The 24,850-nt window shown below is 46.9% G+C and overlaps 1 protein-coding gene across 1 annotated transcript in view; it reads left to right on the forward strand.

The window, feature by feature from the left end:
- The window catches only part of BAHD1 (bromo adjacent homology domain containing 1), a 42,235-nt gene extending 18,704 nt beyond the window's left edge, over nucleotides 1-23,531 (forward strand). Inside the window, exons 2-7 of the mRNA XM_049821034.1 lie at nucleotides 7,612-9,264; nucleotides 12,628-12,989; nucleotides 14,998-15,157; nucleotides 16,158-16,234; nucleotides 18,624-18,715; nucleotides 20,160-23,531. Coding sequence (XP_049676991.1) covers nucleotides 7,629-9,264; nucleotides 12,628-12,989; nucleotides 14,998-15,157; nucleotides 16,158-16,234; nucleotides 18,624-18,715; nucleotides 20,160-20,349 — 2,517 coding nt within the window. The 5' untranslated portion in view covers nucleotides 7,612-7,628 and the 3' untranslated portion in view covers nucleotides 20,350-23,531. The remainder of the gene's footprint in view (nucleotides 1-7,611; nucleotides 9,265-12,627; nucleotides 12,990-14,997; nucleotides 15,158-16,157; nucleotides 16,235-18,623; nucleotides 18,716-20,159) is intronic.
- The last annotated feature ends 1,319 nt before the right edge of the window (nucleotides 23,532-24,850 follow it).

Consider the following 24,850-nt stretch of genomic DNA (forward strand, 5'->3'; position numbering starts at 1 on the left):
GCTTCCCTGCAAAGCACTTCAGAGCACTGCCACTAGGCAAGATCTGAAACCAGATAATCAAGGCTAGGACAGGCCCTCCCAAGAAATCAGCTGGGGAACTTCTCTGCCCAGGTGTTAACAGGTCTAGCTCATGTTTATGCAAGTGGTCAGCCATGCAAGTAGGGACTGCACCCCAGCGTGTTTCATTCTCAGCTTGCATTGCTTTCAGACAGGTACAGCACTTTTGTTTTTAAAGCATTGGATTATAATTGCAGTTGTTTGAGCACTGTAATTTATCACGGCCACACATGTTCTGCAACACTCCCAGCTATGTGGCTGGAGCACAGGCTTTCGCAACGAAGTTATAATTACTGGTGTCGGACCAGGGAGTGGAGCAGAGCATAGTCCCATACAACTTCCAGAGGTCTTCTTGACTGTGTGAGAGTTGCCCCAGATCCTTTTCGCAAGCCTTTTTGAAGCTATGGAGGCATGGGCTGCGTCCTCCGGTACAGTACTCGCATGGTTTTCAGGAGGTGCTGGCAAATGGTTAGGGCTGTGTTGATGAGAGAAACAAGCCTTTTCTGCAGTCTAATGAGCTCTGTATAAACAGTTTTCTCTGGAGCATGTGGATGATGGAGCTTTCGATGGGCCTCTGGAGAAAAATCGGGGCTGGACCCTGGGAAGACAAATTGCAGCCCGCAACAATTACAGTTTTTCTAAATGTTTGAGATTGAAACGATGCTTCCGCTCATGGGACTCGTGCAGCATTTAGGTAATTCAGCCTGGGATACCTGACGCTTCTGTGATTTATCCGGATTTCCGAGAGCTCCTGGGAGGCTTGCTTCATGCAACATGTTCCTTGTAGCACTGAGAATTATTTGACTATAAAAGCAGCAGGGAGAAAGGAGCCAATCCTCCAGATACTTACAGTTATAGGGCTGTTGTCATAGCATAAGCTGCACCAATTTAAATGCCTTCAAGTAGACAGGGGCTGAAAGTCAACAAAACAGTGCTGTGCATGGAGAGGAAGATTCCTGTTGTCGTAACTCTTTGTATATTACTGAAGTGCCAAATGGATTAGGAGCTTTAAAAGCTTTAAATTTCTGTGCTTTTGGCATCGTCTCCTTGGAACGAGTGCATCTCTGTAGTGAAGCTTTGGAAAGGAAATGGTGCTTGAACGGGTAGTCCCAGACTAGTTTCTTCTAATTTCACTTGCAATCAAGTGATAGAGAAGGAGAGACAGATGCTGCAGCTGTGTGATTACAGAAAATGCAGCTGTTAACACACTTGCTTATTTTGCTGCTAATGAGGCATCAACTCTCTTCTGATTTTGCTGTTTGGGTAGTGGTTTTATTCTAGCAGAAAATTGGACCAGTGTTCGTTTTTTTTAATTTTTCTTTATTCTGATCTGGTTTGGGTTCAACAGCTGTCAAGATAATTTTTCAGAACTAGTCCAGTTTGAGGAAGCTTTAAAATGCTTGATGGGCTTTGGATGCAGCTGCTTAGACTAAGCTGCTGTGTTGAACTTGTTTCATTTCCGATAGAGTTATACCTAAATGTCTTGTCACTGTTAATCCAGTTCCTCAGCTGCAAGCAGTAAATGGGTAGTTCTGGCTTAAGTATCTTCACTTTCAGTCCTTTGGATTATCTTGTGATTTCTTGGAGACTTCTGGGCACAGCTGGTTTTTCTTTGCTTTGTGAAGCAATACAAAGGTGGAAAGAGGATGAAGAGCCCTGACGTTCTTCCTTCCCAGCTGACATGAGTACAATACTTGCTATAAGTAAACTCGGCATGGCTCTGATTTTGAGGCATGATACACTTGACTGTCAGATGATTTAGTTTTGAGCAGTATTCAAAAGCTCTGCTTCTGTGTTATGCTGGGGGAAGAAGAGGGATTGCTAGATCACAGGTAAGCCAGTAGTCTTAGCTGCTCGGTGCTTTTTGCCAGGAATGGAATGAGCAGGAGCATCCCTCTAGCAAAGGAATCCGTGCAGTACAGGTGAGTTTGTAGGCATGGAAAGACTTCTTGGTAGCCCAGTGTGCTAACAATGACTTTTGTTCAATAGAGCGGTCTCATAAGGCTACTTGGTGCCTGTTGCTGGATGCGTGCTTGCCACGTGGATGAGTTGTTGGTTTAGTAGGTTTTTTTCTTCATGCCTATCCAAATACCTCTCCAAAACTGTCGGTGGCTTCACTATAGCAGTCTTGTAGCAAGTCCTTCTTAGTGCAAGGCTCAGGGTGGCTGTTTCTGCACCTGTGTGACACAAATCAGGGAGAACAGCAAAATGCACGAAATTCTCCAGGCTGAGAGTGACTGCTGTGGAGAGGTGAGAGAGTTTCTGAAAAGAGATGTTGAGGAACACGTCTAAAATGTTGCCCTTGGCTTCTGTGGGATACGGAACCAACTGTTGGTATCTTTTCTTCCCCCTTTGGTCACAATGGATTGTAATCCACACTGCATATGTATGGCTCTAGGATAACAAAATTCATTATGGGTGCTAAACCTGGTTGTTCCCACCTCTGTTGGAGTATTATGTCAGAGAAAGGACTTGGGAGGATAAACAACACTCCAGTGTCTACAAACCACTCTGCGGGTCATGGCGTTTGTTTTATCGTGGTGATATCACGAAGTTCCCTGTGTAGAAACTGAACCTTTTTAACCACACTTTGTAACTGATCCACTTAAAATTGGTTTATTACTACTGATAATACTGAGCCAGTGAAGAGCAAATGGGATTGTCATGTATTTGAAGACAAACAGCATTCACCAGACTTTGGACTTCAGGTTTTTAGTGGGGTGCGATCTGGAAGAGTGACTTTCTCTCGGTCTCCAAACTGAGTAGGTTGGAAAGAAATTTGGCTGATTTTTTTTGTTTGTTTGTTTTGGTTTAGTTTTGGGGTGGGTTTTTTTTGGTTTGTTTTGTTTTTTTGTTTAGCCAAGGAATCCATTGTGGAAAGTTTTGAGAGCAATGCTGACTTCTGCATTTGCTTAAGTTACTTGATTGTATTTCTGCATGTTGTCCTGTGTTTCTGCTGTAAAGCTGGATTTCGGAGGGTTTACAGTCATGTGGAAGTGTTGCTGGATGGTACTGGTGCTTTCCTTGCTGGCACTTAAAGGATTTTCTTGGCTATAATGCTAAAATGTGTGGGGTTGGCTTATTTTGTCTTTCCACAAATTTCCAGATACTTACTTACTTCATCTGTAGACAAGTGCTTCGTAGTATTAGAGCAGCTGACCTCTGAGTGTGGGAGAGAGAACTTGGAGACCAGATGCCAAGAGGGAGATCTATGCAGACATAATCTCCTTTTATTAAAAAACAATAAATAAAAAACCCCGTCTGCCTGTGATTGATTACTATTGTGCCTAAGAACTTGTCGTGTCAAAGGGCTTATGTGACTGAGACTCTTAAAATGGATTGCATTGAATCTTGGTGCTCTTCCCACTTTAATGCGTTTTTGACTCGATGTCTCTATTGTCATCTTTGCATGTTCAACTTGAGTGTTTCCCTTGATGTTCCTGGCTGCAGCCTGTCAGTGATGAAAGCTGGGTTAGAGTATTAGCTGAAAATGCATTATAACACGGCAAGACGTTGCTACCTGTTCCGCATTGGAAGATGGGTCTTGCATCCAGGCTTTGGAGAGGGAGGTGGATTTCTTGCAGTTCTAGGAAATGTGTGTAGAAAAAAGGAAGGGGGGAAGAATCCGTTTTCATTTCAGGTAATGCTACTTAAAGCATTCCTATGCTTTAGATTCCAGAAAAGATATTTTATTTAGGCTACTGTTTGTCTTGGCATTCCTTAAGGGGTCAAACAAGGAAGTTGGTCACTGTGCTGTTAATGACTCTGCTTCACTGTTGGAAAAATCCCCTTCCTTCAATATCTACCAGACTTTTTATAACTTCAGAGTAGATGTGGTATGAACAAAGTCATGTCTATACTACTCAGTTTTGATAGATATTCTAACTCATTTGAATAGCAATAGGCTATAAAGCCCCACCAAGTGAAGGATCTGTGGTGAGTGGCCAGAAGGTCAGACTGCTGCTTGCGAAAGCTTGAGGAGAAAGAGGTGGCTGATGCTGGTTTTCAGGGCAAGCCATGGCTGTTTATTTTGGGTTTTTCACATCTCTACTGAGCATCTCTGCCAGAGGCTCAGTCTTTTGGTAGGGACAACAGAAAAGAGGATGAGAGTTGTAAGTAAACCACTGGTCCATATAGCCTGGGAAACGTTAGCCTCCCCAGGGCATGGTTACATAGGATGCCCGGTCTACCACTGCAAACCCTGCTCTGCCTGATTTATTTTTTCAATTATAGTCCTATTCCAAACTCCGCAGGTTGTGTGTAGTCAGTTTGGCCTCTTGTGCAAGAAGAATTCCAGTTTTCGAGGAAATTGTCTGTCTGACCTGATAAGCATCCTCCTAATTTCCAGAACCTGTTTTTCTTATCAGAAAAACATGGATATACATAAACGTTTGCTCCCCACAGAGCACTCCCATTTGGGCACTAGCTATGGGAGTTATTCTGTGTGTAAAGGGGTGTAATGGGTCAGTTACCCCCAAACGTATCAGGAAGAGTCTGACGTCTAGAAAAGCAACGTGCAGACCACGGTGGTGTTCAATTCCTAAGTTTCTTTTAGTTAATGCATATATAAGGAAGTAAATTAAAACACATTGGGCTTATTTCAAATAGATAATCTAATTATCAGCTTGATTAAACCATATCAAACGAACAGTTCTTGTAATTCAGTAGCTTTGTTCTAATCACTGTAAAAGCAGTAATAGCTTTAATTAAAACCCTCAAAAGTGGCAGACTAGTGTCAATTGTGTCAATTGAGGGGTGTTCAGCCAAATACCTGATTGCAGGGAAGATCAAACCGCTCCTAGATTGATGCTAGTATGAAGACTAACTCTTTGGTGCCAGTAAAGGGAATCTGACTATTTCATAAATACCGCTAAATGCAAGCAATTGACCTTTTCTGCTGTTTCTGATGCTCAGATACAGACTTAATTAAATCTATTCACACTCAAAGAGTTGTGGTCAATGGCTCGATCTCCAAGTGGAGAGCAGTGACAAGTGATGTTCCTCGGGGATCGGTATTGGGACCGATGCTGTTTAACGTCTTTGTTGGTGACATGGACAGTGGGATTGAGTGCACCCTCGGCAAGTTTGCTGGTGACACCAAGCTGTGTGTGCGGTTGACACGCTGGAGGGAAGGGATGCCACCCAGAGGGACCTTGACAAGCTTGAGAAGTGGGCCTGTGCAAACCTCATGAAGTTCAACAAGGCCAAGTGCAAGGTCCTGCACATGGGTCAGGGCAATCCCAAGGACAAATGGAGGCTGGGTGATGCATGGATTGAGGGCAGCCCTGAGGAGAAGAACTTGGACGTGTTGGTTGACGAGAAGCTTGACATGACCCAGCAATGGGCATTTGCAGCCCAGAAAGCCAACAGTATCCTGGACCGCATCAAAAGAAGTGTGACCAGCATGTCGAGGGAGGTGATTCTCCTGCTCTACTCTGCTCTTGTGAGACCCAACCTGGAGTATTGTGTCCAGCTCGGGGTGGGGGGTGGTCCCCACCGTAAGAAGGACATGGACCTGATGAAGCGAGTCCAGAGGAGGGCCACGAAGGTGGTCAGAGGGCTGGAGCACCTCTCCTATGAGGATGGGTTGAGATAGTTAGGGTTATTTAGCCTGGAGAAGAGAAGGCTCCTTATAGCAGCAGCCTTCCAGTAACTAAAGGGGGCCTATAAGAAAGCTGGAGAGGGACTTTTTACAAGGTCATGTAGTGATAGGACAAGGGGTAATGGCTTTGAACTGGAAGAGGGTAGATTTAGATTAGGTGTAAGGAAGAAGCTCTTCACTCTGAGGGTGGTGAGGCCCTGGAACAGGTTGCCCAGAGAAGTTGTGGCTGCCCCATCCCTGGAAGCGTTGAAGGGTAGGTTGGATGGGGCTTTGAGCAACCTGGTCTAGTGGAAGGTGTCCCTGCCCATGGCAGCTGGGGTGGAACTAGAGGATCTTTAAGGTCCCTTCCAACCCAAACCACCATTCTGTGATTCTGTTCCAACATTGCTCAGGCTGAATTTTTAATGTTTATAGGTTAGTATCACCTACCCGTATCCTTTCTTAGCGTTAGACCTACAGCTGCTTATGTGAATATGTGTTCCTTCAGACTGCAAAATCGCTGAATTCCTCAAATACCTGACACAAGCCTGCTGCAGGTCACTTGCTAAAGTTGAAATGTAAGAGTGCAAAGGCACAGTAACCCTTCTGCTAAAAACTGCACAGGAAAATTAAAAATCGGGTTTAGTTTTCTGGCTAACTCATGAAGCCAACATATGGCTAAAGAGGCTTTCTGCATGGTGCTGTTCCTCTCGTATTGCTTGCTTACTAAATACTTAGAGGCCATTTAGTAGTAAGCTCCTACTCGTGGTGTGCTCAGAAAGCCTGGGATGTACTCGTTGCATGACTAGGTGAGCACACAGCCTCTGCTGCTGCTGCCGCTTTGGGTAAAGGCAGTCAGCAGTTGTCTCCATTTCTTCTGGGTCTGTTGCTTCCTTCCTGCCCTTCTGTGGAGATGTCTTGCGATGTATTGCTTGGAGGGAGCCATCATCCTCCTGAGGCTGGCATGCCATGTGTGTTTGCAGGAAAAGTTCCCTTACAGTAAATCAGAGCCAGACCGCTTCTGTAATGTTTTACCTGGCTGGGAAAGTCCAGATGTGCTGAAGTTCTCTGGTCTGCTAGCAGCGTTGTTAGGGTGCTGGGTGTTGGTTTGCTCAGCCATGCCTTCAGCGAGGCGGTTCTTGTTCAGGGTGCAGATTCTTATCTCTTTCTTTTTATATTTTAGTAATTTGTGTTGGTTTTGAACAGTGACTTGACGTAGCATCTAGATGAAAAGTCAGGAATGGCATATAGCTGAGTGATTCTTTTTCCTCCCATAAATGTATTTTTAGGGCCTCTCTGCCCAACATGATGATTTGGTTGTTTAATGTCCACGACTTTTATAAAATGCGACTGCAGGGAATGACAAAAGCAGTGGGTAGCCAGGTTCTAACCTGCATAGGGATTTGCATGTATTTAATTTATTAATGTTGGCAGATCTCTGCTTAATAGATGAAGTTTACTTTTCACGTGAGTAGGTGGACTTCTTGTTTTCCTTTTGTCTAATTGTTTCAGAAAATGACAATGAAACAGCCTGCCTGTATCAACATGCAAGCAGTCAAATACCTGGGATTTATTTCTGCTGTATGCCCTGGACCAGCATTCAGATCAGCTTTAGTAGATTTGATGAGAATGTGTAACGTGTTAGAAACAGCATTGGTGTATGTAACAGAGGATGTACTTGGACTGGGAGCTGGGTGAAACAGCTTTCTGGCCATACCCTGGTTTTCCCAGCTGCTGTGGCATTTGCCGTCACCGCCCTGCTTTTAATTACTATCGTGTTCTATGGCTTAATATTAAACCACATCTAATTGCATCCTGTCTCTTAATTGGCTTAACTGGCCATCACCCAAAAAGACTCTTCTGTGTATAGAAACAAGCTTCTCCAAATATTTCCTAATTGGCAGTTGGTTCTTTGTGAGGAGATGGGTCCCTCTCAGCGATATTAATAGATGTTTTCTTCTGTTCATTCTCAGGATTGGACATTGATCCTATGACGCATGCCCGGAAGAAACAACTTTTCCTTCTGAAACATCCAGCTGGTACTGCTGGCCAAGCTTCATCACCAACAGGCAGCAGGAGGATGGACAGGACCGACGCAGAGTGTGGTGAGCAGAGAGATGGAGATGCCACCGAGGCTCCGAACTGTCCAAGTGGGTTTGTGGGGACGAACAAAAGCAAGAATTTGCATGAAGTGCGAAAGACATACCCACTGCGGAGACGTCTCCTTCCCTCAGTGAACAAAAAGACCTGCAAAGTGCTCCTTACCAGGTTGGAGGATGTGGCTGGATCTCTGTCGAAACAGACTCAGAGCTGTAAAAAAAAGGACCTTCCTAGTTGGATGGAGGGTTTGGGACCTGCTTTGTTCTCCGAACAAGTTCAGCCTGTGGGAGGAGGGAAGAGTGATTCATCTGGGGAAAAGTGCACAATAACTTACCCAGGGACAGAGCAAGACCTTGATACTGCTCCTTCCGAGCCCAGGAAACGCAGGCTGGCCTCGCTGAATGCAGAGGCAGTGAACAATCTGCTTTTTGAACGGGACGATGGCTTATTATCCAGCAGGCGTTTTCGGAGGGACTCCATTAAAGCCGGTGGAGACTGCACTGTGAAGAGCTTGCATTGCAAAGCTGGTGACAACTGGCCTGTGCTGGAAAAAACAGCTGTGAAAACAGGTAAAGGAAAAAACCGTCATGAGCCCAGTCAGAAATGCAATAGCTGTGACCATTCACTGGATGAAGTCTTCGATGATGGGACAAAGAGGGAAGATGGTGCCATCTCCTATCACCCTACCCCAAAGAGACTGGCCAGCCTGAATGCTGTGGCCTTTCTGAAGCTGACCCATGAGAAAGACCAACCACTGAAGCAGAGGAGTAAATCGGATGGAGAAGGCAAGTCTGAGAACCACTGTTCAAAATCTACGCTCAAATGGGCCAAAGCTGGTAGGAAGAATTGCGTCAAATCCAAGAAGGAAATGACTGGCTTAAAAATGGAAGGTCAGCATGGCTGGCGAGGACTTACTCTAGGCGCTTTTGGGAAAGGAGAGCAGCGGGACTCCTCTAGGCTCTACAGGACGACAGAACCTGTCCCTTATGAGTCACTGTCTAGCTCCTATGCTAGCACAGAGGGTTTCTACCACAGACTGCCTTTGCTTATGGGCGGACAAGCTTCCATGAAGCCGGAGTATGGAAGACCCGGAGAGAAATCCCCAACCCCCAAACAGGAATTTCATCAGCCTTCCTTTCCTGCGCAGCAGTTCCCTCCCTTGCCTGTGCCCGGAAATCACACGGATTGTGGATGTCTCTATGAATCCTCGGATCTGACTCCGTTGAACGGGTTTTACGTTTATTATGGCCAAAGTGGATACAGTGGCTACTCTCACTGCTCCGTTTACCCCAAGGACGAGCTTTCGCAATCTGCTACCTGCGAGGGGCTCTTGGTATCGCCCAGTTCCTTGCCATCAGGTGCTCATTTCCAGCCACTCCACTGGTGTAACTCTCCGTACTGTTGTGGAGAAGGAACGGCGATTAACAGTTACAGCGTTTGCGGAGTTGTGCACGTGCCAGAGGGCAGGATTAGCAGTGTGCACGCAGGACGGAACAGCTACCCCTACAAAATGCCTTTTGCAGCAGGTAAGGTGCAAAGTGCGAGCAAATCTCGTTCGGCGTTCCTAGGAGAAGAGGGCTGGTTCGGCGCGGTGGCTAATGAAGGTATCTCGTTGCCAGGAGGCAAACTCCCTCTGCGCATGGTGCGTCTCAGCTTGGCAGCCGAACTGCGGCTCAGAAAGAATCTGCGTTTGGCTCCCCTTCCCCCATTTTTAGCCCTGAGGGTTTTTCCCACTGAAAGGTCTTATTGGTGTGGAAAGCATAGAATTGGTGAAAGGATTTGGGCAGTGAGAAGGTGACTCATGACTTGTCATGCTGGAGCTAACTGCATGGCTTTGATCTGTGTAAAATGAGTGGTTTTTAGTTCCTACATGCTCTGCAAGGCTTCTCGCCATCCTGCTGCGCTACTCTGAGCGGAGGGTCTAAAGCACATCAGGCTGACTTACTCCTCCGTTCCCAAAAGCTCGCGCTCAGAACTGAAGCATCCTTGCAGAGCAGAGCGGTGTGAAGAAGCAGGCATTGACTCAGTCGTTAGACTGTTACTGGTGCAAGCTGTATGGGGGATGCAGTCTTTTATGTTTTTCTAAATCGGATCGGGCAGGGCTATGTAACGATTCGATTTGAGTCTACTGTTTGAGCAGATGCTTGAACTTCACTGCCGTGATAAGTGCCAGGTATACTTAGTTTGGTGAGTAGTCGTCCCTTCTTTGCTCTCAATATCTGAAAATGAAGCATTGAAATGAGAACAGGTGACGGTGTAAGAGGTGATATAGTTATTTGCCTGGCTCTCTTCTGTCCTGTTTTTTCAGACTTTGTCCTCCAATGTGCTTTATCTTGGAGCTTTGCCTTTGCTATTGAAAAATATCTTTTGAAATATTTAAAACTGGATTGTTGTGTGGCGATTATCAGACACCAGTACTTTGTATAAAAGCCATCAAGCTAGACAGTGCTGCCATCTGCAAACAGTACAAGGCTGCTTCTCCAACTGTTAGGAGCGTAAACATCGGTCTTTCAGTTAACCACATGTTTGAGTCAAAAGGAGGTACAACTTACCCACTTAAGAGATTTTCAGGTAGGTGGATGAAGTTTTGGTTCAGTGCTCGGTTTGAGCAAGGCTTTGTTATCTTCCGTTGTAGGAAGCTGCTGAAACTCGGAAGCATTTGGTTGAAGTATAATTTCCGTTTTCCCTAAACATCCCTGCTGTCATGGTGCCGCTTCCTACGGTAGCAGCTAGACAGTGTTCACAAGTGGCTTCAGTGCTCTTTAAAGTTGAATGCTTGCAAGACAACTAGCTCAGCAAAGTGTTCTTGTCTGACAGTTTTCTGTGTAGTGCCCTGAGGTCATGTCAGTCTACTTTGTTCCTGAAATTTTGCATGCTGGTGCCTCTGACTTTGTGCAACCAGAAGGATGCAGGTGGCACAAACAGTATTTTTCGGAGTTCAGCCCTCCCTGCGAACTCAGTAATTTCTCATGGTGCTGGCAGGGGCAGTAGTGGTTCCAGGGGCATGTATTTACTAGTGGTGTGTCACCCTGCTGCTAAGATCTTCCTTGGTGTGGTTTCCTTCCTGTGAGCGACTTTGATTTAAAAGCCTACACCACTGGAATAATTCAAACTTTGTTTTGTGGATTGAAGTGTACGAGGAGGTCTCCTAGGATATTAATGGGGACTTATGCTTAGGAGTTGATCTTTATGTATGTGTGCACCTCTGAAATCTCACCCTTCCCTAGAGCGGGTTATTTTAGTGAATTAAAGGAGTACTTGACTGCAAGCAACAGGCTCCTATCTGAGAGCACTGGTACAAGGGGATCCAGCTTGACATGTCCACGCCTTGTGTTGTATCTGTCTTATTTGGTGTGTTCAAGATGTTTGTATGGAAATACCGGTGTCTGTTTAGTACAGATCAAGGGATCAGGCTGTAATCTTGGGCAGTCGTGGTCTGCTGTATGCAGGAGAGAGGCATTGCTTTCCCCATCCCACGGATGGTTTGCAGCCTGCAATTCAAAAGCAGGGTGGTGGGGATGAGGTCAGACAGGCTGTGAGAGATGCTTCAGCACCAGCGCTGGTGGAGGGGCTGGAAGTGTGTGCAGCCAAGGAAGGAGTCCTGGGGGGTTCCAGCAAGGCCAGGGCTGCACTTCTTTCCTGAAGTTCAGTAGATACTTCTGTGAAGCTTCATCCTGCTTTAGTTCAGGCTTGAAAACTGCTTTTGTAAGCAAAATCCTCAAGAGGTGATTCACTGCTCTGTGGGTCCTGTGCCTGCCAAGGCCAGGCAGGATACCTGAACTTGCATCCTAATGTCTTGGCTGGCTGGGGGAGTTGCTGCGGCATTTTGCTGCTCAGGGTCAGCAAAGTCTTGTGATGGTCCGAAGCAGCCCTCACGCTGCAGTTCAGCGGTGGCTTTGTTGCAACCCTCTTAGGGAGGGTCAAGTGGGAGACAGGAGGCAATAATTTCCTGTTATTGCAAGGGGATCTCAGCAATTATTCAGCTGGAGCTTGGTGACTTCAGATGTTTTCTCACTTTCAGATTTTTTTAGCAGCTCTGCGGTGGTGCAGTCCCACAGATCTGCTAGGACATGCTTCAGTCTGGAGGCATCTCCTGGAGGTTGCCTGAAGCTGCCCTTTTTGTCACCCCAAAAAGCACGCTTTCTGATTTAGGGAACAGGGGTGTGTTGTATATTGGTCTGGGAGCTTTCTTCCTGCTGACGGTAGGTAATTCAAATCTGAACTGCTATTCTGTCAGACATGTTGGCCTAGGTTGAGGGCTTGTTTTGTGACTCCTGGAGCAGTGTGAGGTGTTCTGGGATGCTTTTGAGAGGCAGCGTCAGCCAATTTACTAACCTGTTGTGGTTAATGCGTCTGCTTTAGGGACACGGTTATGCTGAAGGCAGCAGTGTGCATCATCTTATATAGTTTTGTTCCATGTTGTTTCATATTTCTGGAGTTAATTCGGAGAATCTTCTCAATTTTCCCTGATTAGTAGAATTTGGCTTTTTGAAAGAAGCTGGCTGCTTGTGCTAGTATGGTTTAATCCTTCCCGTCGTTATGATAAGCCTTTTATTTCTTTTATATGTACTGACAGGCTGGAACTGCTTTGGATACTGGCCAACCTTATGTGTATTACTGGCTGGCATTACTTTGGGGGATTTTATATGGGTTTGTTATAGTGCAGTGTCATCGGCAGCAACATATTGGAGCATCGCAGGCTTAGAAATATCTTTGCTCTTAGAATCCAGTGACAGTGCAAAATGAAATTACAACGTGAGGAGTCTTTACTGTTGTAATGCAATAAAGGGAATTTCAGGGGAAAGCGGTGGTAGTTTGGGACAGTCTTGATTGTGTAGTTATCTTATATTTCAAATTAGATACATGACTCTTTTCTTCCCTTCTGTTAGAAGGCTGCAAGTCTCTGGACCAGCTGAACCTCACAATCCCTGTGGCAGGGCACCCCGCGTCACCTGCCCACCCGCTCTCAGGATGTCCTGTACCCAGTGTGCCACCGGCTGCAGAACCTGTTCCTCATCTGCAGACCCCCAACTCTGATCCTCAGACCATGGCCCGAGAATGTCCACAGAGCTCAAAGCCTCCCAGCGGCTCCAAATCCGGTCTCCGAAATACTACGGGCTGTCTCCACGCCTCCGACAGCAAAGCAGCAGGAGGTCATTCCCATCCAAAGCAGCAGCGCATTAGCAGGCGGAGAGCTACCAATGGCTGGATACCGGTTGGTGCAGCCTGCGAGAAGGCTGTCTATGTTGTGGTAGGTGTCTGGAGTGCTGATTTGTGTGTGTGTACAGCTGTACCCATTTGTGCTTCTTCAGGGGACTAAGATCACGAAGGCTTGAGAGCGTTTTGGGTCTGGCTTCAAGGTGGAGATGGTCACTAGATGCCATCTAGAACCCCGTGGACAAGCAAATAGTGCCTTTTGGCTGGGCCTCAAGGCTGAGCTGCTGTTGGCTTTTTCTCATGTGCCCTGGTATTACCTGGCACGGCATGACAGGTGGTTTGGAAAGAAAGGAAAACCTGCTACTCCTGTGCTAGCATCAGCTGAAACATCATGATGATGAATACTTCTGGCTTCAGCATTTGCAAGGGTGGCACCTGTTACACCTGTGAGTCCATCCTACAGAGAGATCGTCCCTCAGCTTCTTCCTCCTGGATTAGGGCAAACCTGTTTGAGAAAATGAGGGAGGTTTTAGCCTTGTTATAAGGAGCAGCTGTCTAAAGGTAGCTCTTGTGAGGTGGTTGTTCTCACTGATGGTGTCTGTAGCCCAGCAGGGTTCTCCCAGAGAGCAGTGAGGACTGAGACACTATCCTGGCTCCCAGAATTCTGCTAGCACCCAATATCTCCCTGGTAACTTATCTGGTGGCATGGCCAGTCACTCCTTCAAGGATTTCTTGTCTGTACTTTCCCTTTTGTTATGTTCAGGGGCAGAGACTGGCTCCTGCAAGATGGGAGATTTCCTGCCAGAAAATTTAATTAGCTACAGAAAAGTCCACTTTGATTGAGAGAGAAGGCAACATCCTTCATCTGATTAAAACATAAGAGCTGTGGACTTGAAATCTGGACCCGCACGCTGTCTGGGAAGTTGGGACAAAGCGTTGAACTGCACGTAAATAGTAATTTCAGTAGCGAGGAGAGCTGTGGTCCAAACGGACTCATCTGTGCTGCCGTTTGGTGTGGTGGTATATCCTCGAGCTGCTGAGAGCATCGTCCAGGAGGGGTTCTGTAGCTTCAGCTCTCAGGGCTGTGTACAGGTACCAAGGGCTGTGCAAGGATGAAGCCCGTGAAAGCCAGAGATGGGCCTCTTGCATCCATCGCTCAGATTTTGACGCTTTGAAAGGAGCAGTGCACCGTTAATCTCCTTAAGTCCTGGCGCATAATGCTTCCGACTTTGCCTGGGTGATCTGGCAGGAGGTTAAACCCATCCTGCTCAGGCATTCTGAAATGAGTTTTCAGGCAAAATAAAATAACCCTCCCCCAGTTCATAGTCCAAAAAGTGATAATTTTGTAGTGTTAGAGGCTACAGAGGAAATGGTAGCAATCTTGTGAACGAAAGATTTATGCCACGGCCTCCCTGCCACTCCCTGCCCTGTTCATGTGAAATGTTTCGTGTTTTATCTGTTATCTTACAATGTTTGTATCAGATAAATGCTTAGTGTTCAAAATATGCCTAGTTTTCCATGCCTTTGATTATGAAGGAAATGCACACCTACAGGTAGGCAGGTAAAATGGTGATTTTTCTGAAGGTTGGAGTTTTTTTGCATGCAGAATTAAAGGAGTAGTTGGTTTTTAATTTGAAATAAGGGTGTTCATTTCAGAAATATGTGCTTTTGTGAGACCTGCTGTCCCACTGGTGAGCTGCTTCTTACTGCCAGCACTACATAGGAAAAATAGTAGAGGTTTGTCTCTTGCTTTATTTGAAAACAACGGCCACGTATGATCTGTGAGCACTTGGATGCTACTCCTTGTTGAACCTTCTTTACCTACAAGTGCCCTACCCATAGAAAAAGTAATTTGTTTGACCTGATCTTTGTTGTTATAAGCCAGCCTGGTGGGAATAGAGATACCATGAGTGGTCTTATGCTGTATGACTTCTCTCAGAGATCTCTTGGAATGGAAGCACTTAGTTCTGAGTAGGCTTAGGCAACTTTCTAGTTTGTGGCGGGACCAAGGAGTCTCGGATTGGGGTAGCAAACAATAAAGTATAACTCTGTGCCTGTACGCTCCGGTGGCTTTATTTTTTGTGTGTGTTCTAATGGTATAGAATGAGCCAGAGCCGGCTGTTCGCAAGAGCTATCAGGCTGTGGAGAGAGATGGGGAGATTATCCGGGTACGAGATACTGTCCTCTTGAAATCAGGACCCCGGAAGAAATCTATGCCATATGTTGCGAAGATATCGGCACTGTGGGAAGACCCCAAAACAGGTACTGTGCCAAAAGAATGTGTATTGCTTTTGTGCTTGACAGATGAGGGTGAGCTGGAACCGGGGAAGTGATGGATCTCAGGAGAGCTGCAAGCTTGTTAGGGTACTCCACTGCTGCCAGACCAGGTGATAAAGAGGAAGAGATTAGCTCCATGGCTTTTGTTCAGATGGTTCCAGGAACTGAAATGCTCTTTAATCACTAGCCTGGGACTGGTAATCAAAATCTTCCTGGTCGTGAAAGCGCATAATATCTGCCAAGTGCCCGTCTTAGCAATGATCTCCTTTATTATTTCATTGCAGCAGACATCTCAGGAGCTGCTGTTTACTCAAATGCTCTATCCAGCATCTGGGCTGGGAGTTGGTGTGCAGCACGGGCTTGTCTGTGGAAGCTCTTGATGGGACCTGAGTGGAGGTGGTGATCGGAGTGGTGTGGTTTTGATGTTAGGGTCCTGTGTCTGACTAGCGATACCTGAACAAAGGAATCTGTGCCAAAGGTTATAAAGTAAAGGTCTTGCTTAAAAGTTTAAAAAAAAAAAAAAGTTACGCATAAAAGAAGCGATCAGCGTGTGGTGAGGCCCATCTTGGTCATGTCATCCTGCGACAGCAATTCTGGCATGAGTTAATGCTGCAAGTACCGAGCTTTGGATGAGCATCTTTGCCAGCATGCAGTCTGAATGGATACGTTTTTCAGATGGAAACGTTTGATTTTGGGTTTTGGGTTTTTTGTGTGTGTGTGTGTGTCTAACTGACCTCTTTGTGATGATGTAACACGAGTAGAAGGGGGGGAAGGTGTAATGGAATAGCAATGTGACTGACTTCATACAGCCTCTTGCTGTAACAAAAGGACACCTAGTTCAGCATGAAATATTTATCACTGCACAGCTGCCTCTACGTGAGCGCTGTGGGAATGAAAGGGATGAAGCAGGAGGAGGAAGCTGGGTATTAGTGGGAAAACACTGAGAAAACTAAGGCTTGACATATTTTAATAAATCTTCTTGCAGGGGAGCTGATGATGAGCCTCCTGTGGTATTACAGACCGGAGCACACTCAGGGAGGCCGCAACCCCAGTATGCACCAGGTGAGCCATCCCAGTGTGAAACTCGGGGCGGGGGTATCCTGGTATGTCTGTATTTCTGCAGGAAGAGGGGATTAGCCTGACTATCTCCCTGCATTCCTGGGTGGCCTCAAACTCGGGGCTTAGCTTCTGTTTTGAGTAAAATGGAGCTGTCTTTTGGCTGTGATGCAGCTGTTGCCAGATGTGTTGAGTGGTTGTGTCCCATAGATGGGCTTTTCCCCAATTTATTGTCACCTGTAGAAACTCTGGGCTGTAACAGAGGCTGCTGCGTTCTTTACATGGCTGCCTCTGTTAAGTTTTAATGTTTCTCCCTTTAATCTGAGAAAATTGTGCGCATTAAGTGAAAAGTTGTGTTGACTGCAACCTTAGGAGTAAGGAAGAGTGAGTTAATACTGAATCAAGATCAGATGCCTTTCTGAAAAGGGTATTCTAATTCACCCAGAAATGCAGAGCTCGATGCAAAAGCTCATGCTGCAATTCTGCAGGACACTGGAGTACCTATATCATGTGCTGGCTTTTTAACATAAATCCTTTAATCTGCTTCTTAAACTCCAGAAACTTGTTTGTTTTGTGCAGGAATGTGGATGCATCATCCTTCCCCTGTATAGATTTACGAGGAGAATTAAAGACTGACTTGAGGATGTTGTGCCAGTATAATAGAGTTTGCCTTTTAAAAGGAGAAATGTGTGAATCATTATGACTTCACACCTTGCTCTGCTTTGCATGGGCTTGCGTTGGGTGACAAGATAAGCTGTTTTTAAACTGGGAATGGAGAATTTACTGCTGTTTTCAACCCACCAAAATACTTGGTGTATTTTTCCTTTATTTACTTTTTTAAATAAAAGAGGAGGGAGGTGGTGGGTGAGAGCAGGACTGAGGAAGAGCCAGGGAATTGTACCTGCCTGACTTGTAGGGCACAGATGAGTTTCTAAACCAAAAAGTGGTACCTTATAGTTTTCTGGTCTGTAAATGAAGCGTGACTGTGTCCAGTTGCATTTTATTGTAGAGAGAGTGCCAGTAGTCTGGCCAGGAGGAATTAAGCCAGTTTCTTGCACACCTGCTTAATTACACAAGACTTCAAATGAGAGAGTACCATTTCAGCTGAGTAGCTGGGATGGGCTTGCCAAAGATGACTCAGATAGTTTTGATTTAAGGAGTAGATCAAAACCCCAATGTGCAGAAGCAAGGTGTGGCATTTTCAGTTTCTCTGATTAAGCATGTCCCCAAACGGTGACCCTTTTGAGTCTTTCCTTCCAGCTTGCTTCTTTCCTCAGGCCTGTGAGCAGAAACAAAGCCTGCAGGTAATGCTTCCAGATTTGTGTAGAGCATCCTTATTCCCAGAGATTGTCTTTGCTGACCTAACCACACCTGAAATTCTTTCAAATGGCTCTGTCTGGGTTGCCCCATATCTAACCATTCCTGCCTGCTGCAGAGCCAAGTTTCCTAAATTACCCTGGGAAAAAGGGCTATTGCTACTTCCCTTACTAAACTAGCCTTTTTAATTGAATTGGCATGAAGAAAGGGTTGGAAAAGAAGGGGTTCCTTTAGCTTTGATGTAGAGATGGATTAGAAAGACTGGTCGTGTCACAGGGTAGTAGTAAAGACAGCAAAGTGCTATTCAACCTCCATTTCAATTCTTAACTGTAGAAATGAATTAGAAGAGTTTCCAGCACAGGAAAGGGAAAATGAATGAAGAACATCCCTAGGAGCTCAGAAGAATGTGTGGGTGGGGAGTCTTCCAACCACCTGCCCGCAGGAGTGTTGCTTACTGGGTTTTCTGGATGCAGTCTGAAGGATCCTTCCACATGGAGTCTGCGCACAAAGTCAGACTGTGGATAAGCTGGTGCAAAGGCACCTCTTGCAGGGGTTTTTCTGAGCCTCTGCAGTACCTCCCCTGATAGACTGGGCCTTCCTCCCTCTTGCCTGTCTCATTGTCATTCCTAGGTGTCACAGTAGTGCTTTCAAAATGCTGCTTTTTTCCAGTGCGGCATTGCAAAAGCTCATCTCCGGGGACACTTCTCAGCGGTGGCCACAAGCTGTCTGTCATCCCCAGGAGGAAAGAGGAGGCTGAGTGGTGTAACTGGTAGCAGCCTGGCTGCTGAAGTGCTTTTTGTAACATCGGCAGTATGTGTGGGGCTTGGACACTTACGATGGGAGAACTCTTAAAGCTTTGCTCACACGTTGCTGGATAAAATTCTGGTGCACACTATAAATAGGTCCCAAAACACCTGGAAGGTGTCTGCATTATGAGAAATACTGCCTCTAAAGAGTATCTGCTATGAGCATGCTTTGATAGACTTCCCTTTAAGGTGATGGGTGAAGGTGTGGAACTAGCTCTACCTCACTGGGGCTCTTGGTCAACTGGGTGACCTCTTCCTTCCTTCTCTTGCAGAATGAGATCTTTGCATCCCGGCATCAGGATGAAAACAGTGTTGCCTGCATAGAGGAGAAATGCTACGTGCTGACCTTTGCAGAGTACTGCAGGTAGGTGGTGCTCTTAACTTGCTGCTGTTCCTGAGACCTTCATCTGTCTCCAGCTCTTGTCACTCTTTCCATTTCCAACCATCACCCAGCAGAACTGTCCCAGCTTTACAGACTTTGGTCCAGCTGGAGCTGGATGAATTACACTCGCTCTACATACAAGTTTGGTACTGCAGTCTGTGGGTGCTTCTTCCACTCTAGCATTATTACATTTCTGTTTCATGTAATATATATGCTCTAAGGGGCTCGCAAATGTTTATGCTTGTATGATCTTGGTACCACAGCATGTGGACATCAGTAGAGGACGGTGCAGGAGAACCTGTAACTTGGAGCTAAAAGCAAGGCAGGAAATCATCCTGTATATCTATCCCCTATGGGACACAGGTTCCATAACTAGGCAAAAGGCCTGCTGATACAGTTTTGTCGTTGTTGCTACTAGACATTAGGGTATGTGCTCAAAAATCTGGGTGTTCTGGCAGCAGCATCGCTCCGAGTAGTGACTCAGGCCTTTACTGTTAAGCTCTGGTTGATTGAATTGAAACTTTGTCAGTAAGAACTTCCGAGCATCCATATTCAAGACTGCCATCCTTTGATGGATGGATGTGCAGGGCAGAATGAAAATAGGGGTTGGATGGACACACAAATCCATAATGCAAAATAGTGCTTTAAACCTTTTCAGTTTTGCTGAGTGCATCTTGTTGACTGTGCAGTCTTGCTGCAGAGGGGATGTTTAAACCCTAATGCACTCTTCTTAGTCCTCCTGTTCCTAGCCTAGTGCTCTGCTGTTTGAATTTCTGAAACCAAACTGTTTTATAAACTCTATAAGCTGAATTTTGCTCTTTCTTCTGGAAACTCTAAAAACCAAAACAACAAAAACACCCAAGCCCAAAACCACAAAACACACACACACACACACACACACACACACCCCCCCCAAAACCAAGCAACCAAAAAAACCACCCCTAAGCTTTGGATCCAAACAGCTCGCTTCCTTTCTAACAGCCTAGTCCTCTGGAATGGCTATTGGCAGGAATTTTTTCATGCTGTTGTGGGTAAGGTCACCTTTGAGAGGAAGGCATCCCGAATTTTTCATTTGCCTAAACAGCCTGATTTATAAGCCTTTTCTGGGGCTAATTAACAAAACCAAGGCCAAAGTAGTAAAAGCAAGGTGGATTAACTGCAGTCATCTTTCATACTGTATGGCATCGACCAGTATAGAAATGTAAACTGCTGTGCTGCTTCCTACAGTTCAGGGTGGGCTCAAAAGCAGTAGCTACTTCGTGTCTTTCTCTTGAGCAAAGCTTAATTCCCCTCTGCACCCCTCCCCTTCCCCTTCCCCCCTTGTCCTTTGGGAGCCACAGTTGTGGCTTCTGGTGAGACAGACTGACACAAACAGCGGAAGGTGAAACGAGTTTGTGCTAACTCTTCTGATGGAATTGCGTTGCAGATTTTGTGCCTTGGCAAAGCGTCGAGTCGAAGGAATCCCAGGCAGGAAAACAATTATGGTTCCTCCCTCAGAAGAGTACTCCACACCTCTGCACCGCAAGGTGCCCGAGGACACTGACCCTGAGCTGGTTTTCCTCTGTCGTCACGTCTACGACTTCAGACACGGGCGCATCTTGAAGAACCCGCAGTAGCACCATTCTTCAGTCGGACCGCGGTGAGGATGAGTGGCACCGGAGAGCCGACAGCAGGCGGATGGTCTGGGACATCTGTGCACTCTCGACAACTTACCTTGTGCTGCTTGCAGATGAGAGCGCCCAGCGCTCTTTCCTCAGACTGAAAAGTGTGCGCAGGAGCAGATTCCTGTGAGGAAGGCAGCAGTTGAAAGCACAGCACTTCATTAAAAGCATAAATGAAAATATATACGTATAAAATAAATATATGTATATAGATATAGGTACTTGCATATGTAAATCTATATCTATATATGTATCTAGAGATGCATATATTGGGAGGGGTTTGCAGGGGATAAAAGCCAGTAAACTGAATCCAGAGCCATCACTGGTGGGAATAGTGGAAAGGTGCAGGAGGGGTGCTTTGGTGCATTGTCTGAGTCAAGCTGTGACAGTTCTGTGGTTTTCGTACCCTGACGTGAAGTGCGAGGACTGAGACCAGTTCCTTGGCAGAGCACAGGAGAGTCTCCTTTGTCCCACAGGACAGACTGTGAGGATTCCTGGTGGGCGAGATCTGCTTCAAAATACAACTGTTGCTTTGGAAGCTACCTGGATGCAGAGTGGCCTCGTGTCATTCTTGAATAGGTTTTGCTCCGTCAGGGGGAGAGGTGACCCCTATTTTCCCTCATCTTTCTCTTCCCCTCACCTCACTGTTCTTTGATTCACTGCCTGGACTGGGCTTGGCAGCCAGGCTTGGAAATCTGCTCCATCGCAGAGCAGAGAGGGAGCTGGCAAGATCGTAGGCTTTACATCCCAGTGCAGTGTTACGGAGAGCTGTGCCTCTGTCACAGATGCCCTGACCTTGCCCCAAAGGATCTCGTGCCCCAAAAAGCGCAGCACCAGGAGGCGTGCGTCACTCTGAAGCTGGGAGCACACAAAGTGGGCTCTGCTGGCAAGAACCATGTTTTCTCTTCTGAGTATTGCTTTTCCTCTAAAGGCTTAGGGGGCCGTAGCGATAGAAGTGGGTTTACTCCTTCGCAGTTTGTTTTCCTGTAACGTCATTTACAGTCCGTGTTTAACCCCATACATCTTCAGTGTGAAGAAGCTAGAGGGTGAAATGGCGAACCCTTTTCTTGAGTGTTTTTTGGCTTTTTAAAATTTTAACTTCCCTCCCCTGACGTGACTCTCCTGACCCTGGGCGTACTGTTGCAGCCATCAGCAGTGCTGTCTCAGCGCTGCCTTGCAGCCTCCCCCCCTCCAAACTCATCTTGGCGTCCGAGCAAGCTCACCAAAGTGGCTTTGTGGCTCCTGAAAGGAACTGAGCATTGGGAAGGGTTCGCATCGGCAAATGTGACCCGAGCCCCACAGATATTGCCTCTTGCCTTACGTGTATAGATCCTAGATAGACGCTAGTTTATCTTAACGCAAACTGTTTGAGTTGATTCTAAAGCAAACCAAAGGACAGTGTAACAGTCCGTTTGAGTCACTCACACCAAGCTGGGAGTCCATTTCTAGATTGCACTAACATAAAGAAGGAGAATCAACACCATCTTGGCCCATGTTCCTGCTGGCTGGAGTTGCTCATTGAAACTAGGGATCTGCATTTTTCTGGTCTTTTGGGGCTTCTGAACTTGTGTTAAATGGTGGAAGTGTTCGTACTGCTTTAATGTCGTCCTGTCAGTGGAAGTAGCACTACCTGTACTCCCCACGGGCGCCGGCACAGTGGGAACGGAGGTCTCGTTGGCTTGCTCCGACAGCTGCACACCTGCCTGGCCTGGAGAGAAAACCCCACAGCAGCAAATGCGTTGCGTGGAAATAGTTTGTTAATGCAGGAGTTCTCCAGAGATTTGCTCTACATACCAAAGAGGGGAACGTGTCTAGAAGATGATGACTTGAGAGAAGACAAGATCTGGCACCCGCCCCAGTGGGCGAGCAGGGCACATGTCTCCTTGCTGTCGGTGGACGATCCCTGCTCGGTGTTGCCAAGGATGCTGGAAAAGCCCTATTTATTCTTGCCTGCATAGCCTGGGGGAAAACCCGAGCTCCAGGAGGTTTGATCCTAGGCGTGCAAGCACGAATTTGCGGGTGAAGCGTCTTATCTCATTTATACCTCAAGATACTGTTAGTGTCAAAGTAATTGCTCACATTTCTCCTTAACAATTAACTTGGGCACTGGTGGTCTCTTGGAACGATGCGGTTGGGCTGCTGATATGGTGGTGCTGTATCAGGATGGGAGTCGGGAGCGCTTCTGGGGCTCTCGGATGAAAGTGCCACGGGGATGCAAGGAGGTGTTGGAGAAAGCGGTCTCTGATGCCGCCAGGAGAGGACGTTAGGCGGCTCTGCTCTTCAGCAGGGAGGGAGGATGCTGGAGAAGCAGAGCCGCTCCTGCCCGTTGTGAAAGAGGGGATCGTGGCTGCCCAGGGCAGATCGGTGCGGGAGGGGAACGGAGCAGCTGCACCCTGGGGCCGTGGCACACGACGGTGGCGTGGGAAGCCCTAAATGCACGTGCTTGACTTGGCAGGGACTCCTGTGACACCCAGCCAGAAGCAGGCAAGCTGCCTGCGGCTGCCTTCCTCTAGCGAAGTGCCATCAGATGCAGGACGCTTCAAGACCCACCTGCCAGGCACACCCTGAGCATTGCTGCACGGTCAGGGAAGGGTTTGAAACCCAGCCTTGGAAACCACAGTAACTCGCTGCAACTCCTTCTTGTGACCCCTCTCCCCCCTGCTCCCACCTTTGTCCTGGCTCCTCTCCAGGTAGAAGAGAAATTGTACTTGCCCTGGGTCTGGAACGGGCTTTGGCCTGTGTCTGGAGAGGACAAATCCTGACTCTTCTCATGTTAGAATCTGCTTCAGGCCAAGAACATTGTTCGAGATTCACGTGGTTGCTTATGCTGTTGTGCAAACAGCATGTAAATGAATTGAAATGTCTTATCCATAATGAAAATATTTCATGCTTTTTTAATCTATTAGATATGGAAATATTTTTTGAAACTGAAAATGCAGTCGGTAGAATTTAAATTGAAACGTAATACATGTAAAATATATTTTAGTTGATAATTTTGTAAAATGCACTTTTTTGTGTCTCTTCCCTGGTTTCCCAGATCTGTATTTCAGTGTTTACAGATGGAATGAGAACATTCCCTATACCCTCCTTCTGTGAGAAAGATATATTAGAAGTAATTCTTAAAAAATAAATTTGAAAAATCGTATTGATTTAGAAAACAAACCAGTGCTGCGCTGTTCTTCTCTTCCTTGCCTGAACTTCCCACTTGGATCTGTTGGGGCGCAGGACTTAAGTGCTTGGACGGTGCCAGTGTGGGAGCAGACTTGGGTGCTCAGGGTCTTGGGGTGAGCAATCTGGCCGCAGCCCAGAGTTGAGCTACTGTTGGCTTTTCCAGTGAAAACAGAGTGAGCGGAAGGACGATTGGCTGCGGCTTGACTTACTTTTTTTTCCAATTTCCTCTTGACAGCTGCTGTGATAGGAATATTTAAGCCCCTGCCTTTCAGGCAGGAAAGGTGTTGGTGGCAAAGCTGGTCTCTGCAAGGCTTGGTGTATCAGCCTGTGCTTTAGGGGGAAGCATTTTGTAATGTTGCTTTTGGAAAAGCATCTCACTGGGAGCACTGTCCCTGGAAGCCAGCTGACAGCTAATTTGGTGGCATTGCCATCGTCTTCTGCCATCGGAGTGTCCTGGCCCCGTGGCACCAAAGGCTACACCCCCATCCGCGGACGGGTCCGACAGCCGTGCAGTCTACACGGACATCCCAAAAATGCAAGGAGGAGCCCAAATGGGAGCAAGAGCGGAGAGGAAATAAATAACCTGCTTGAAACCGTGCAGCAGGGTCAGCACCTCCGTGAGGAATGGGATCTGGGTTGCCCGATGGGAATGTCTGCATTTAAACACAGGTGAGAGCCGTCCTCAGGTGCTGAGCTCGGGGCGCTTACAGGTCTTAGGGTGCAAGGCCAAAGCTGCTGGTGTGTGCAAGAGGTGTGCAAAAGGATTGCAAGTGCTCTTGCACACTTGTCCTCGGTGAGAACAGCTTATGTGGTCCCTGGATGGTGGCACAGCCGTTTCCCACGCAGTCCCTAGCAGTTGCTCCTCTGGAGCTGTCTCATGGGCTGTGCGCTGCTGCTCGATAAGCAAAATGGCTTCTTCAAGGTTTCCTTAGTGGCCCTGAGTGAACCCGGGGAGTTCACCACCCACGAGGGAATCTCTCCTAACAATAAACCAAGTTCTGTAAGGCTCCCTGCCTATCTGGGAACTGTCTGGTCCAGCCTTGCTCACTTGGCTGTAGTTAACTTTGTGTTTTGACTGCCTTATCTGTTTTCTGCAGCCGTAACTGAACACTTAACAATTTCGAGCTGCCTCCCAGTTTCCAGGAAAGGCTCCTCTTGGGCTTTCATGATTTTTCACTCCCTGCTGAGACGGTGTTTGCAGCTTCCTGGGGCTGTGGCCCCTCTTCTGGTGTTGCCTGTGCTTGCGCTGGGGACGCTTGGCACGGGCAGGGAAGGGTCCCGTTGC

This window comes from Accipiter gentilis, chromosome 17 (genome assembly GCF_929443795.1).
Source record: "Accipiter gentilis chromosome 17, bAccGen1.1, whole genome shotgun sequence".
Classification (NCBI taxonomy): domain Eukaryota; kingdom Metazoa; phylum Chordata; class Aves; order Accipitriformes; family Accipitridae; genus Astur; species Astur gentilis.